Source organism: Ictalurus punctatus, chromosome 21 (assembly GCF_001660625.3).
Source record: "Ictalurus punctatus breed USDA103 chromosome 21, Coco_2.0, whole genome shotgun sequence".
Lineage (NCBI taxonomy): Eukaryota > Metazoa > Chordata > Actinopteri > Siluriformes > Ictaluridae > Ictalurus > Ictalurus punctatus.
The window spans coordinates 7,970,964-7,988,504 of NC_030436.2; the positions used below are offsets into that span (position 1 = coordinate 7,970,964).

General features: G+C 39.3%; 1 protein-coding gene across 1 annotated transcript; it reads right to left on the reverse strand.

Annotated features, from left to right (window-relative positions):
- Positions 1-411: 411 nt before the first annotated feature.
- Positions 412-16,602, reverse strand: dhrs3b (dehydrogenase/reductase (SDR family) member 3b). Its single transcript, XM_017450859.3, has 6 exons — positions 15,646-16,602; positions 5,932-6,075; positions 5,149-5,268; positions 3,422-3,660; positions 2,306-2,431; positions 412-1,634 (listed from the first exon to the last, which is right to left on the reverse strand). Exons 1-6 carry the CDS (start codon positions 15,838-15,840, stop codon positions 1,550-1,552), a joined length of 909 nt encoding a protein of 302 aa, XP_017306348.1. The 5' UTR covers positions 15,841-16,602; the 3' UTR covers positions 412-1,549.
- Positions 16,603-17,541: the final 939 nt, after the last annotated feature.

The following is a 17,541-nucleotide window of genomic DNA, read 5'->3' on the forward strand; positions in this document are numbered from 1 at the left end:
TGGTGGAATGAACTTCCCCTGGCTGTCCAAACAGCTGAATCATCAAATGAAGAATAAAGACATACCTCTTTACCAAACACTTAAATGAACACTAATGCAAAAAAAACAAAAAAAGAAAAGAAAAAAAACAAAAACAAAACCCAACAACTTGGCCTATAATGTGTTTGATGCTGTACTAACTCCTCTCTAGCAGGGTTTTAGCTTGAGAGTATTCTTATCACCCATTTGTTCTATTTTTGAGGACTGAAAAGCACTTCAGGATAAAGGCATCTACATCACTGTAGATTAGTGACAAAACCATAATAATATAATGAATTACTCCACCAATACTAGCAATTGTGTGCCAAATGAATGCGTCTGGTGGGCATGTATTAAATTTGCAAAAGTCCGTTTGGTTTTAATAATGAGAACATGTAGCAAAATTATGCCTCAGCATCTCAAAATGATCAAAAGGTGCCATTGTTGGCTTTATATGAGATATTCACCATACATTCAAACCTCCAATACCAAAAGTATGAAAAGACCGTGAAAAGGTAAAAAGGTTTTCATTTATAAATGTGAACAGAACATAGATATTGTATTTAGTAGTTTTTTTTATGCATCTCACAGCCTTTAATCTGTGTTATGTAAAGAGTGGATGTGCAATTATGACTCACATAATGACTATCAAGAACAAATAGCACATGCCAAAACCTAATTTAGATTCGTGTCTAGATGTGCTTCGCATTTAATGTAATGTAATTCATATAACGAATCACCTAGCATGTGGTATCTTAATAAATCAGCACCACATGCTGCAGATCAATATCAAACCATCAGGTTTGTATGCGAAGGTACGTTTCCCTTTGCTCACTTTCTGTGGAGATATTTAACATTCACATTGACAGGACTACACACATAGTCTCTCTCTCTCAATCTCTCTCTCTCTCTCACACACACACACACACACACACACACACACACACACACACACACACACACACACACACACACACACACACACACTCTCTGAGCTCATTTCCTGAGCTGGGAAAAAAAGCTGCCATGGTGTCACATTCGTTAAGGAGATGTCCACCCAAAACTGGCAACGATGTGAAGCTCAAATCCCTTCAGGAATATCTGACATTTTTCCTAGAACACCCCAAAAATGTGTTTTTATCTCCAAACTGTATTTTATTCAAATGTTGTATTTTGAGTGACAGTTTGTTAAAAATAGACTGTTTTTTTTATTTTATTATAAGAGTAGGTTAAGTACAAATCCAAAATCTCATGAGTCTGTATGCTGTACTTTGTTTGCTGGATGAACAGTTCAGTCTTTCAACCAGCAAAATCTGACGTGCAGTCTGAACAACACCGACCGCAATGTGCCATCTCTTTATTTCTCCTCCATTAAAAGTCTCTAGAAAACTCTGCAGAAACAGCTGACTCCTCGAATCATGACTTTTTCCCGCTGTTTCCGAGTTTCTGATCAGCTGTGTCTGGCACACGGAAGTGTTACACACTCCATTTTTAATTAAGGTCACAGACAAACTTAGCGGTGTAGTGGTTCTTATGTCCGGCCTTTGAAAGTGTTCATGCACGTGTAAGTTCCAGAGAACCTTTGGATTTCCTCCAGAGCGCTTTGGGGTAAGATGCTGTTTCAGGAGATGAAACACAGAAAGGATGCGTGTTAGAAAAAAACTAACAAACAAACAAGACTGTAGTTTCTGCATGTATTTACTGCATAGAAAGAGAAAGGTCAAGAATCCATGACCTTCATGATTTTTCTCATCATGCTGATTTTTCATATTGTGCAAGTTTTCAGGCCTTCCTGCAGTTTACATTACATTACATTCATGGCATTTGGCAGATGCTCTTATCCAGAATGACTTACATTTATCTCATTTATACAACTGAGCAATTGAGGGTTAAGGGCCTTGCCCAAGGGCCCAACAGTGGTAGCTTGGAAGTGCTGGGTCTTGAACTCCTGACCTTCTGATCAGTAACCCAGAGCCTTTAACCACTGAGCCACCACTGCATTCTGTCAAATGCATGGCATAATGCTGATACTGATGATCTAATAATCTTTAGAAAATTATTATTTTTTGAATGTTTAAAAATGATAACTTACAACAGAAAACACCTTTGCTATAGGAGTCTACATAGAAACGTTCAAGTTTTCACCAGAAGGACAAACCTAAGACTCTTCTTTCACACCTATGCTGATGATACACAATGTTATCAATGTTGAGAACTCCAGATCACAACAAATACATCAAAACTGTACTGTTCCATCACCCAGGTTATCCTCTCATACAGGTCATACCTTTTGAGGATAACCAGTGCATTCATGGACCATGGAAGATAAACGAAGGCTGTGTTGGTTCTGACGGCATCCACTGTTCTCTGTGCAACTAACTCTGGTTTCAACGGTGGGAAGAGTTTAGGGAACCTGTTGAAACCAAACAAAATATGGGTTAAAACATGTCATGTCTATTTCAAAATACCATATATATAACAATCATAAATAGTGTTTAGAAAAATACACACACATCCCTGGGGATCCTGAGGGTTAGGACCAAAATATCACGCTAATTGATATGCGGCACACTATTTAGTGAAACAACACATAGTGTCACATTTTTACAAACTTGTGGAAGATTTCAATTGCAATTTTATTTTACGTTGGTAAAAAGGATTGATTTAATACACAAACTATTTTAGCATTGCATCATCCTAATTAAGATCTTAGGACAGAAATAGAAAAGCTAAAAACAACAGTTTGTACCTCGATACGTGAGAAACGTGTATTGAGGGAATATTTATTATGATAGCAGTAAAATTTCAGAATTTTTACACAGTGATTTTTACAAAATATGAGATAAATTGAACATGACAGAGATTAATACACTTTAGAGTTCTCATATATGTAAAAACAAAAATTAAATAAACTTTTATTTTAATTTAAAATGTAAAAACAAACTTTTATTTTATCGTTAGGCCACAATTAGCTCAAGTGATCTTTGTATTATTATTATTATTATTATTATTATTATTATTATTATGTCCGTAATTTTTTTAACTTCCTATTTATAATGTTTTATAATCAAATATAACCTTAAAAGTTTCTTTGTATTTGTTTTTTTTTTAAATTTTTTTTTTTAAATAACTGTTAATGTTCATTACAGAAAATCAAGCAAAAATTGGTTAATTTTTCCATATTTTTTCATATTGTTTGATATTAAGAACAAATTAAAAATGGTCACCTTGATCTAAGCACAACATGCAGATTTAAGTTGTGTACATTGTGATTTTGCAATTTCAGATGTATACTGTTTCTGACTAAAATGACCAATTCATATGTATGATTTTAACTCAAACATAAACAGGATTAAATGAATATTACAAAACATGTCCTGCAGAGCCAGATCTGATGTCTCACCTCAATCTCATGCCCTGGAACATCTCGGTGTTGGTGTGGAAGGGGAGCACGGTGGTGCATCCCACCCCGGGGCAGTCCAAAAGGCCGAGGGTCAGGCTCTCCATGAATGCCAGAGACGAGGCCTTGGATGTGCAGTAGTCTATGGTGCCGGGTATGGGTGAGAGGGACAGGATGGAGTTGACACAGACGACGTGTCCCGTCTGAAGCTCCAGCATACGAGGCAGGAACGCTTTTGTAGTCTGAGAGATAAAAAGAACAACAGACAACTATGAGAAAGGTGATTATATCGGATCTCCTGCAGGTGTTTGGAACTCAGACGGGGGAAAGAATGATGCAAAGAATGTCTTAACCGCAAGTGAGGTTTTCCATTTCTTAAGCAGACACGTTCAACTCGTTCATCCTGAGATAGACCCGTTTGATCTCGTGTCAAGCCAGGAAAAGTCCAGATGGAGAGGTCTAGACGCTCACTGCGATGTGCCAAGTGTTTTGATGGGAAGTCTGTAATTTGGAATTTCCCTCGTTCTTACACCAAATGATGCCACTGGGAGAATGAGCAACCACTAGTGCTTCTATTAATGTTCTCCCATCTTCCTATCTTTCTCTGCACGTAAGCCAGATTTGTGTTTCCTTCTAAACAGGGCTCTGAAGCCTTCAGAGGGGAAACTGAAACCGTACATCATCTCCGAATATAATAGTGACGGAAACTGACAAGAACGTCGAACCTCCATCTGGGACGAATATTACCAATCTATCAGTTCCTTTCTTACAGTGAGATAAAAGTGCTCTTCCCTTTTAACTGAAGTAGCTCGTAATGATTTTACAGACCAAGTAGTAAAGACAAATTCAACACTGCTTCATTGTTCAGGGTTTTCAACAAAGTCTACAATGTTGTGAGTGAAAATGAAACAATGTAGTGTTCATCAACACAACAGGGCATGCTGTTATAGGAAAACAATCAATGATGGGTTGGTGTGATGCAGCCGTCATACTTAAAAAAAATTAATTAAATTAAAGTTACGTTTAATATGGAATGTCTATGTAACAAGTTAGTTATTACTTATAACCGCTAAAAGCAGTTGTTCACGTGACCTTAATTAGACAGAAACAAAACATGACAAAACAAGAAACCAACTCCTTACAGAAAGCTTCACTAGATTAACAATGATGCGTTTGTCTTTGTTAGTGTATGTGATAAAGTATTAGAATGAGTGCATTAATATAAACCTGTGATACACCTGATGTGAATTACCGCAGACACTATTCTCAGAACTGCTATAACAGAAAATGAATCAACACCTTCTGACTGATTAGAATTGAGAATTTCACAGCATTCTGGTATAAAACATTCAACATATTATGCTTATTATTGGTTGTTTGAAATGGCGTTTCTCTTTATAAATCAACATAACAGAGTTGGTTCTTATGGAGTCATTGTTTTTTTATTTGGAGAGGAAATGTCAGCTTAATAGCTATGGAACAAATTGGAGATGAGTCATGCATGTGTTACACTTTAAATAAGCTTTAAAAGCATTCTCATTAGATGGTGTGACTGGTTCGTCTTTTCTTATATGAGATCAAAACGAAAAACTCTAATACCATCACAGATGAAGCTGTCGTTTGATTTGGACATGAACAATTGTGCACCTATTACTACTTCCAGTTTGGTGAACAGACTACAAATAGCTATGAAGATTCCAGACATCCAGACGTTCACTTTAGGGACTTACCCAGAACTGCCCCATCGTGTTGATATGCTGCGACTTTAGCAGGGCGTCATCATCGCTATCCATCAGACTCTTCCCATGCACCACTGCGGCATTGTTCACCAGGATAGTGATGTCTCCTACCTGTCATGATGAAGAAAACATGACACAGACCACCTGTAAGATCCCACATAAGAGTGATCCACTTACTCATCTGGCTGTGTTCCCACAGTGATGGGAGCTGAAAGCCAGCCGTACAGCACCTTCTTATCGTCTTTAGACATTTAAAGTGAAGAGTCATCTATATCTCTATAAAGCCGGGGGGGGGGTTCGGATGAGAGTTGAGCTAGCAGATGAGTCGAGTCATTGGAGGTCGAATTGAAATAAACCTTCCTCTTAACCTCATGATCTGTGCTCTACTTAATCATGGATGCCCCACTGACCTAGACAGTACTGAACAATATAATTTCATTAATCTTATTTATTAGTGGTTTATATTTTATATAGAAATACACGCTTAACACCATTGACAGCAGGTGTGAAGGGGGATTGTGAAAAACTGATGACTAAAATTGGTTTTAATCACGCTTTTCATTTTCCCCCTTTTTATTATGAAGTCCAAATAGACTCTATCACTGTAATCTAAATGCTTTTAACACGATTTTGCATAATTTGCATATTATTTCCATTTAGGGAATTCAACCAGCAAGCCTGTATTCATTTTTTGGTATTTTTAGTAAACATAAAGGTTAAGCACTTCGTTGTATAAATGGCATGTCATTTTAAACAACAGTTATGCATAATTACCTTTTCTCGTACCACTTTGGCTTGCTTATACACTTCCTCCCTGTTGGCCACATCGCATATAAAGTAATGGCACTCCGTCCCCATGAGCGTTATCTCCTCACACGTGTCCTTCAGGCACTTCTCTGTGCGGCCCCACAGAATCAGCTGGTAGGAGACAGAGATTGTAGGTCAAGGGTCAAAAAAATGTGGAATACTGCATATACGATACAAGGTCGTTTTAAGAAGCTAACAGTAGGTTTGTAGCATTTCTACTCTAACCACACCCTCCTGCTCCCACAGAATCTCCAACAACACCCCCCCCACTCCCACAGAAACATTGTACATGCCCAAACACAGAAATTGTAACCATACGCTCAGCTTCAGCACACTCTCTAACGCCATCCACACTCCTGCACGATCTCGAACCACACTCTTCCACTCCTGCAGAATCTGTAAGCCCGCCCACATTCCTGCACAATCTCTAACAACACCCTTCCACTCATTTAGAATCTGTAATCCCACCCACACTCCTGCACAGTCTCTAACAACACCCTTCCACTCGTTTAGAATCTGTAACCCCGCCCACACTCCTGCGCAATCTCTAACTACACTCTTCCACTCATTTAGAATCTGTAACTCCGCCCACACACCGGAACGATCTCTAACCACACCCTTCCACTCACTTAGAATCTGTAACCCCGCCCACACACCGGAACGATCTCTAACCACACCCTTCCACTCACTTAGAATCTGTAACCCCGCCCACACTCCGGCACGATCTCTAACCACACCCTTCCACTCATTTACAATCTGAAACCCCGCCCACACTCCTGCACAATCTCTAACCACACCCTTCCGCTCATTTAGAATCTGTAACCCTGCCCACACTCCTGCACAATCTCTAACCACACCCTTCCACTCGTTTAGAATCTGTAACCCCGCCCACACACCGGAACGATCTCTAACCACACCCTTCCACTCATTTAGAATCTGTAACCCCGCCCACACTCCTGCACAACCTCTAACCACACCCTTCCACTCGTTTAGAATCTGTAACCCCGCCCACACTCCTGCGCAATCTCTAACTACACTCTTCCACTCATTTAGAATATGTAACCCCGCCCACACACCGGAACGATCTCTAATCACACCCTTCCACTCATTTAGAATCTGTAACCCCGCCCACATTCCTGCGATCTCTAATTGTGCTTATGGCGTGACCACAATATTTCATAATGAATGGTGTAAGTGCCTGACATGAGATTCACTTGAAATCTGGTTTGGAGAAAATGATGAGAAATGATCTTGTGTCCAAAGTCAAAATTTCACTTTCTGAATAAGGCTGCAGAGAATGTACAAGTTCCCTCCTTGCTAGTAAAATAGTTTTAGTTTTCTTCTACACAGAAAACGTAAGATATAGATTCCTTTTCTCTGTGACCTGTTAGGGTGAAGAAAAGAAAAGTGGCTATTACTGAGAGAACAGCGAGGCCACACAGACATCGGGGGGATTAAGAGAGATGACCGTGCGAGGGAATTGGCCAGGACAGGGACACGGGGGGCCGTGATTGGGCAATTAGATCTGTCAGTCCGTGGGGTCAGGGAAAGGTAATGAAATAAGGGATGATGCTGGCTATTCTTCATCTCTTGCTCTCTCACACACATTCTTGGTGTCATTACATGGCCTAGTAGGCAGATGGGTTTAGTCATTTTCTGCTCCAAGACGCTGGAAACACTGCTGAAAAGTGTGTGTGAGAGAGAAAAAGAGGTGAGCGAACGATGAGGTGGCTAAAATTGTAGATTGTAATTGACAACGTAAAGCAATGATGTGTGGAAAAAAACTCTTTACAGCTTTGGTCTGCCACTGTATTTGACTACATGATATGATATAATATTGAAGTGCAGGCAAAAATTTTTTTTTAATCTTTTAAAGTGCATACAAATGTATGCACTTCCTGCCTGATTGAACTAATTTCTTCAGCTGTGATAAGGCGCCGTTGTCAGTAATTGCTCCACATTTATTCACGTTCTTGTGGAAAAATTCTTCTCCGATGTGTAAGAGTGCAATTAAACTCATTCGTACTTTTTAAATTGCCAAACCCAGGCCTTTTTATACCCTGTAATTACACAGTATCCTGACAAAGGAAGGCTTTGCTGAGGCTTTTAAAATTCCACTTCAATTATCTGCATATAAAATGCTATTTCGGTTAACAAAATGTTCTTTTGCAATAACATTCTTAAACACGGCTTCCCATCCAGTACACCTCAGGGTTCTCCACTCTAGTGTTTGCTATTCCATTCTACTAAATCCAGTCAGTGGAGATGTTTTATCGGCGCACAGCAGGACTAACAGGAGCATGCCTGGCAGCGTTTGTTTTACGGATGAGAGGCGGTTTAGAGAAACGCTTTTGCGTCAACTCCTGTGCCTCGCGTGATTGGATTCTGCAGGATAACCCTGACCAGGTATCTTTGCGTGACTCTGCTCTGTTTGCACGGCTGATGAGGCAATTAGTGGAAAGATCTAGATTGATCTTATAATGGGATTTGACAACAAACTTGATATTTTCTTTGGAGGACACACATCACAATACAATCCTGGTGTAGCAGTTATCTCAGAGTCTTATCATGAAAAGTCTTTAAAGTAAGCAACGGCTTACTCGACATTAGCATACAGTAGGGTAATACAACAAGCCACAGGCTATCGCTAATCCTTTTATAGAGACGGACGGACACCTATACCGAACTGCCAAGCATATGGAGAAACTAAAGTTTTTCATTTTGTTTTTGGCAATACGACACCAGCGATGACAAAGCTATATGTTTACAAGCGCAGTGTTAAATGTTTATAGCATGTTCACCCCGTTCTCGATTCTGATTGGTCAGAAGCTTGGATGACAATCCAACTACAAACTGAATCACAGGTTAATATTAATATGATGTATCTATTATTTGGATTCGTTATCGTTTCTATAGTAATAACTCGTTCACAGGGACTTGTATGAGGAGCGCTTGGCTTCATTTAATCTCAACAATCCAATAAACATTAAAAATGTTACATAACAAACTCTGTGTAGGATTTTGTGGATGTTTTTTTGATTGTTGCGGCCAGAAATCTCGATTTTAGTGCGGCTTTTTTCCAAAAAGAGTTTATTCTGCTTTTTTTTTAGAAAACTACTCGGAGAAATTGCAATTGCGCAAAATTGTTTTGCACGGTATTTCGTTTTTTTGTTGGTAAATGAGACCTTTTAGCTGTACTCATGTTGAGCGCTTTGACCGAATGAGCATTGTGATGAGGTCACATGATGCTTCTTGGCCCAAATCTGCGGTGATTCGGAACAATTGTAAGATCCTATGAATATTGTGGCGTTTCCTTGATTTTGCATTGATTTCTGCGATCGCAAAAACGTGAAATATCGGAGGGACTGTTTAATTGTTGATGGTGAAATTTTCTGTGAGGAAACCATTATTTATGGAATATTTATGCAAGGAGTCTCCGGTGTCAGCACTTTTTGTAACAGCCCATGGTAAAGCTGTTTCTTTAAGTTTTCCAATTATAAAGTCTTCACGATGGAGGATCGTTGTTTATGATCCAATAACTGCACCCATAATTTTTCACAAAGGATAAATAACACTAAAACTTCGTCATTAGATTTTCGATTACCAGATTGCAGGAAATGGCTTCTATAGTAATAAATGGCATAAAAAACAACTTTAAAAAACTTTTCAATCTTCAAGGCTAATTATTTAAAACTAATTATTCAGTAACTGGAGATTGGTTGAAGGGGCTAAAATTGACCAGTGTGTTTAAAATTTATGCCAGATCTACTCTCTTTACTGGCAGGATACAATGTTTATTGGCAGCACAAATTCCACAGGTGCTGTGTTTAGAACGGTTTCCTTTTATTAGATTACTTAAATGCATGTAAACACGTTGATCAGATTATTGCCCAAATCTAATTTTTGTAAACACATTGTGTGTTAATAGTAGTGACTTTGTGAGTGTGTGTGTGAACGCAGGGGGGCGGAGAAGAAGGCCACCAGGAGTTCAGGAGGCAGTCGCCGGCCGCTGTCTAATTAGTGTGGAGACAGTGGGGTCAGCCACAGGGCACTGCCCAGCTGGGAGCTGTATGCAGCCCTGCTGCCTTCCCCCACCACACACACACACACACACACCCACATAAAGCAAGAGTACAATTTACATGAGGCTCACTTCCTTAACACCTCACTACCAGTTCCAGCTTCGGCACCTTTACTAGCTGTCGTTGTGCCTGAGGCGATGACCAGAGAACCGATGAGAACTTTGTGATCTGTTAGGATGATCTGACATGCACAAATACTCAGTCCTGGGACCTCAAAGACCTCATATAGAGGCACTTAGGTGTAAAAATACAACCTCGTCCACGTTTAGAGATCCAGTTACCTAAAAGCATCATAAAGTTAAGATCATCTTGACTGCTAAAGAGAGAGAGAGAAAGACAGAGAGAGTGAGAGAGAGAGTGTGTTAGTTCAATGTGATGCTCACTCGACCATGTTTTAAACTTAGGAACAAACTCCTGAGTAAACTAAAATGATAACGACGACTGTATTCTGAGTTATTTAACTATGATAATCAAAATTAACATATAAAAATCAAGGAAACATGGGATGTTTTTCCAGCAGTAGGATATGGATTCTAATTTTGTTCATCTATATTATTATTTATATGTATAGCAAGTTATGAAGCTGAAATGAACTTTCAGTAAATCCGAATTCACTTTGAAATTAAATCAGAAGAACAGATTTTGATGCGTTCTGCATTTTAAAAAAATCCTAGTGGCACAAAATATTCTGTAATTTTTTTTTTGTCGCAAGTGACTCCTCTTACGATAATTATTTGGCCCAGTGGGCTGTTAATAAAAACCACTTTATATTCCTTGGAGTGTCAGTGTACGTTATTTTAATGTGGTTTATTTTAGCTACTTGTTTTAAGCAATATCACCTAAAGTTACTGGCAAATGTTTTCAAAAAGCTACAGCTTGGCATCTTGATCAATAAATAAATTGATAAATGAACCAATTCTATAGGATTACAAAAACAACAACAACAACACCCAGACGTGAACTGTACTTATGTGGAAAACTGTTACAGCTACTAAAATGTAGCTACATTTTATATTACATGTGAAAAAGCTATAAATCTAAACGTTGAAGTGGCCTCTCGGCTTGCAGCTACCGAGCGTGTCGGGCTGCACCTGGAGCTGCGGGTGGTGTGTCGGGGTCTTTTCTGCTTTCTGAAGGTGCATTTATGGTACAGGCTTCTCAGAGTTTCTTTAAGAATGGGCTGATTGTAGAGCTGGCAAGTGCAGGTGCCGTTCTTAAAGCCTTCACACCTTGCCAATGAGCGACGTGCTGAGAGCTTCCTTTGTCGTGCGGCTGTAAAGAACAAAGTCTTTACGGCAGTGGAAAGAGTACAAGGAGTAGTTCTCAGGGAGGTTTCATCTGCTGTTGCAGGAGATTGTTTACTGAATGCCTCCTGGAAAAACCACAATGCTGCCCGGTATTTTTAGTAGCGTTGGTTAGTCAGTGGTTAGATTGAGTAAAAAAAAAAAAAACCTTCGTCATTGTGGTCACTGAGGCATCACAGGCCTGCAGTCGTAAAGTAAGGAAAACTAAGAAGCTGTTCAGTTTCCTTGCTGTCTGAGTGTAACAAAAGTACTGATGCTAAGATGAGATTTATTTATCTACTTAAAGTACCAGCAAGATGGCATCTGTAATTAGAATATGCATTCTTACAAAATAATAATTCCAAAAAAAAAAGAGAAGGTTCTTTAGAGAATGCCAGAACCTGTGGATTGATTAATCATTTATTTCAGAGAACTGAAAATATTTCCTCACCATAAACGCCACCATTATGTGGCAGGAAAATCTGAAGGAGGGGGAGGGGGGGGGTTTATTCCGTGTATGGTCCTTGTTTACACTTTCATGAGTTCTTGAGTTTTAGGATTATAGTCAGATTATCCACCTAAATATCTAAATGTAAATTCAGCCAAAACAGATTTCAGATGCATTTTAGACCTGTTATACAAGAGCAACTACATCTGTCTCTAAAAGTCACATGTATCAACCAAAACTCCTCCTGATAATCGGGCCATACTGGATTTTGCAGAGTTTTTTTGGTGATTGTTAAGGCAAAAAATGTTTATTTCACAGTGATGTTTGTTGGTAAATACGAGCTTTTAGCTGTACTCATGTTCAAAGCATGTGAATCGAAGAGGGTTTTGGCTCAATGTGCGTTGTGATGACGTCACATGATACGTCTTGGCCCAAATCTGCGATAATTCTGAACAACTCTGCAAGCTCCTACGAATATTGCGTAGTTTCCTTGAGTTTGCGTTCATTTCGATCGCAAAATCATGAAATTCTGTAGGGACTGAATGGTTAAAGCATGTGCTCCATGAATGCCCATGTTTCATTAGCAAGATTTAAAATGGCGTGTAATATCATAAAATTCCACGACCATCTTGTTAATACATCAACTCAAAACAACGAATGATGCTGGAATTTGGTCTTTGACTATAGCACGATAATTTGCATATTAACATGTAAAACAGCCGTCAGATTTCAGTCTGGCTTCGGATACAAACTACATGAAATATCATGATACTAGTGTAAATGGGGTCCTTTTACTTTCCAGTTTCTGAAAACATCTGAAAAAGTCGCAACTTTATGTCTGACTGACACTGGAGACTCCTTCCAAAATTAACATCTCCTGGCAGAAAACTTCACCCTTTATGAAACTTTTCTTCTGGGTGAGAGATGGATGAAATCTGTCGCAGCTTTCTAAATATTTACAGCGTTGCATCAGTATCTTTAGATCGCACATCATTTCATTCAAATGTCACAGTCCCACCCCCTTTTCTCAGTCCAAGTAAAAGTGCTTAGGGGACGTGAGGGAGTGAGGGAGGACTTGGTGTTTTGGAATTTTTTTTATTTCCAGTTTCTATTTGAAGTACGAGAGCCTCATTGGATGTGTGTATGTTTAGGATGGAGTGAATCAGCTGCCACATTTCGTACGTGCTCTTAGTTTTCCATGAGATGTCATCAAATCCTGGTTTGCTTCCAAGCCTGACAGGCCAAGCGTTACGACATGCAGCGGCTTGAGTGCAATTACGACCAAAGTCCAAAGTACATAAAGCTCTAAAACCTGTAATAACATTAATATTTATACATACAGTACATTTATGGTTATTACATTGCTGAAAATGTTTATCTGGATTATGGCATTTGTGCTGCTATGGTAATTCTAAGTAGCGAATTGTTGTTCATTTTTTATGCATTATGCATTATTTCTTCAACCTGAAGAAATCATATGACTTTTTAAAATTATTATTATTATTTTATTTTATTATTATTTTTTAATTATTATTATTATTATTATTATTTTTTTTTTTTTACAAATTTGTGCTTTTTCCATTTGATTTCAAGGTCCAAACATTGAATTTAACCTTACCCTAAAGTTCTATTGATCTTTTCATCCAACTTAAGTTTTTGTTATACATTTGCACAAACAAGACCACAGTGTATTCCTTATATTTATAACCGTATCCCTAATGTAAGGACAGACAGAAAGTGGCATGCAGTTATGGGAAAACAATCAAGGATGTTTTGATGGTGTGATGTGGCCTGATGCAGTGAGAAGTTACTGTTACCAACCTGAAGTTAATTATTTTCCAATAACTGCACATACGGAAGTCTTTTTATTCCTCTTATACCACAGCAATTTGTCAATGATTACAATTTTTATTGTATTTGTTATCTGTTTACAGTTACGTTTAACGTTATGGAACATCCACCAAACAAGTTCCTGTTTGAACTTACGTTAACGCAGCTATAAACGGTCATTCCATCACCAGCCCATGTTTTTTTCTTTCTCTTGAAGCTAATAAGACAGTGTCAGAAAACGTAAAGAAAAAGCTTCAGGTCTGACTGTTAGAAAACTCTGACGCTGGAGACTCCTTCCAAAACTGTTCAACATATGTCTCATCTGTACAAGTCATACAACGGTACTGTTTTAGAACAAGTGCGTTAATATCAACCTGTGATATGAACTACAGACAGCACTACTGTCGAGAGAAAGATTCTGGAAAATTCTGCCAATATTAGGGCATTAAAGTAGCTAGTCTGTTTTCTTCCTTGGGTTTCTCAAATTTCCTGCCCCTTTCATTGTTTCAAACAACAGTTTCCCAATAACACACACATCTTGTGCAACAGCAGGTTATGTAAAATTTAACAAGGTGTCTACGAGCTCTGGAATCATAACAATGATATTTTATGAAGGGGCAGAACGAAAAAGCACAGTAACACCCACAAAATCTATGGATTAGCTTAGTAATAATGTAAAATAGCATGTGTATAGATAGAATGTAATGAAATTTCAATTACATGCACATCTCTGCTCTGAAGATCTCGGCTCATGTCTGTTTTGAGGACGATTTATTAGTCATGGTCACCTTGAATTCATGTCAGTGAGCTCCGTTCATTTACTCAGCCGTTCATTGATGGTGTGATCGCTGATATGTAGGGTAAAACATTACATTTTGTATCATGTCAGGATGCGTGAATCTTGCTATAATCGTTTTCAAGATACACAGTATGGATCATGATGTTTGGTTGTGTTTAGACAGTGGTGTTTAAAGCGTTGAGACCTGAAGATAGCTATAGAAGTGAATCATTATTGGAATGTATCGCAATATTGATATCAACTCATCATATTGCCCAGCCATAGAAGAAACAAAACTTCTTACTGATTTTTTTTCTTTAAAAAATCTACATTTTTCCACTGGTTTTTGTTTTTGTGTGGTGTGTAAAAAAATCAAAAAGTGTTACAATTTTGAGCCAATTAGAGCTGAGCGATATGATAATGTGACGTCAAAATCTCAAAATATTACCATCACGATACATTTGTAAGTGTATCGTCAGCTTGCTGTGCTTTTTACACCACTGTTGTTCACGGTAGCTAACAGAGCATTAAAAAAAATATTTAAATTAAAGTGAACATTTTGGTACTGAATGTTACAATTGTCCCTGATGTGAGAACCAAATGTGCCCATATTGTTGCTTGTAAAAATTTTTCATTATTATTATTATTACTTTATTTTACATTTTTACAGATAAAAATGAAGGATTATCTATACAACATTTCAACCTCGATTTTGTTGCAAGACAGTTACAAGAAACAAAACGACAGCGACATGGCAAAACAAAATCCTGTAGCGCTTCTATACTTGAAGCCATTTTAAAAATACACTATCATAATCATAAGATCGCATCAGGAAATTTAGTTTTGCCAAAAAAACAACATCAACAAAATGCTTGAGCCACAAAAGTTAAAATACTTGAAATAAATTGAAATTTTTGGTACTCAGTGTTTCATGTCCCCTCCTATACTTTAGTAGTAGAGATTTTTTCCCATCATTTCATGATTACAAGCTTCTTAAATGAGGCCAAGCAGTTTAAAATTCGAAATATACCTATGCATATCGTGTATCGTGAAAATATCTTGAAGAATCATGATTATGATCTGACATATCATCCAGGACTAACAATTAGTGCACGCGCGTCTTGCAGTGTAATTGTGAGAGCAATTGCGTAAAGCTGTGCGTAATCTTCTGCGTATTTCCCCCCTTATTATTATTATTATTGTTGTTGTTGTTGTTGTTGTTATTATTATTATTATTCCATTGCTAGATTTGGTGTATACCTTCTTTGCCCCGCACTTGGCGAACTCTCGGGCCAGGTGACGACCGATGCCGCGTCCTCCTCCTGTAATGAGCACCACATCCCCGGACAGATCTCTGCGTTTGCCCGAGATGAAGAAGCGCACGACAGCTTTTACGGTGCAGCACAAGATCTGAAGAGGCAAGAGCAGCACGGAGCAGAGCGTCCTCGGGTCCATGTCGGTCCCGCCCGGTCCGGTTCAGTGTTGCCGCGTGCGGTGCGGTACGTGCGTGCGTGCCTTCACAGTCACCCCTTCCTTCCTGAAGAACCTATTGGTTCTTTTTTGACCCACCACAAAAAATAGGTTTCCCCCCCTTTTATTCCAGTTTGACCTCGTGCGCCTTTAGTACTGACGCTTTGCACGCGCGTCCTCGCTTCTTTATTTATTTAGTCCTGTGCGTTCACGCGCCTCATTCCACGAGAAATGGCAAACTTACGTATAAATAACTGGAGAGTTTCTTCGGCGCGCGGACAGATCACCCGTAGTGACGGCGTCGCCTCGCGCTGGGGTTAGCGAGACTCTCAGCTCCAACCGCCGCCACGAGGGACTTTTTAAAAGTGACCGTTAATCCTGATTGACAGCTCGCGGGCTGACGGAGCTGAAGTTCGTCGCCGTCGCGCTCATTCTTGAAAAACTCGTATCGATCGAGTCGATATTGCCTAGCCTACCTGCTGCGCGAGCGCACACCACCAGAGGACTGCAGGTGCTCATTCAACACCGGGAATGTTGTCGCGAGCTTGTTTTCGCGTGCCCCTCCCCTTCGCAAGCCGCAACGTTCCGTCACCTCGCTGCAGCCTTGTCGCCTTTCCAGCCGGCGGGTCACGTGCCCGTTTCTCTGACCAGTTTTGTGGACTTTTGAATGGAAGAATTTTTGTTGTGTTTGATTAAGAATCATGTGTAGCGTCTGTAAAGCTGTGGGTGTTATGTAACAAAATGGCCGAACACGTTTGTTGTTGTGTCAAGTGTGATTGAAGAGCAGCAGACACTCAGACAGTGTAAGATTTCTAACAACCGGTTGGACAAGACGTTTTCGGTAAGTGTATGAAGTTACATGACCTTGCCTACAAGTCATAAAATGGCAGAATGCAATATTTACAGCACGTGAGAAATATTTTAAAGTGATCATTATGTAAATTAGATGAACACTAATTAACACTAATAGTGTTTATGTTTTAAAAAACCTGAAATGGCTGAACATCCTTGTGTTCATGCAGAGGCGTGCCCAAAAGTTCCAATGGAGTGGCCAGGGTAGACCTAATGATTATATTGGGGTGGCAATATAGTTTGAGGCAATTTTCAATTTGCAGTGCAACAGTGTGTTTTTTTGCGCTTTTTTTTTTTTTTTTTGAAGAAAACTACTTTACTTGGCGAAATTACAATTTCACAAAATTCTTTTGCTGTGATGTTTGTTGGAAAATGAGACCTTTTTAAGCTGTACTCATGTTCAACGCATATGAATTGACATTTGGTTGAATGCCGGGCGCACGGTGGCTTAGTGCTTAGCATGTTCGCCTTATACCTCCAGTGTCCGAGGTTCGATTCCCACCGTGGCCCTGTGTGTGTGGCGTTTGCATGTTCTCCCTGTGCGGGGGTTTCCTCTGGGTACTCCGGTTTCCTCCCCCAGTCCAAAGACATGCATGGTAGGCTGATTGGTGTGTCTAAAGTGTCCGTAGTGTGTGAATGTGTATGTGATTGTGCCCTGTGATGGACTGGCACCCTGTCCAGGGTGTAGCCTGGGATTGGCTCCAGGTTCCCCCGTGACCCTGAAGAAGGAGTAAGCAGTAGAAGATGGATGGATGGTTGAATGTGTGTTGTGACGGTGTCCAAAATCTGTTGTAATTTAGAAAGGTTTGCGTGAACTAAGCTACATAAATGTCA

Coding starts and splice junctions, on each gene's coding strand:
- dhrs3b (XM_017450859.3), bottom strand. CDS start 15,840: ATGGACCCGAGGACGCTCTGCTCCGTGCTGCTCTTGCCTCTTCAGATC. Junction 6,076..15,645: donor CCAAGTGCGGGGCAAAGAAG/GTATACACCAAA, acceptor GTCTCCTACCAG/CTGATTCTGTGGGGCCGCAC. Junction 5,269..5,931: donor CCAAAGTGGTACGAGAAAAG/GTAATTATGCAT, acceptor TCATCATGACAG/GTAGGAGACATCACTATCCT.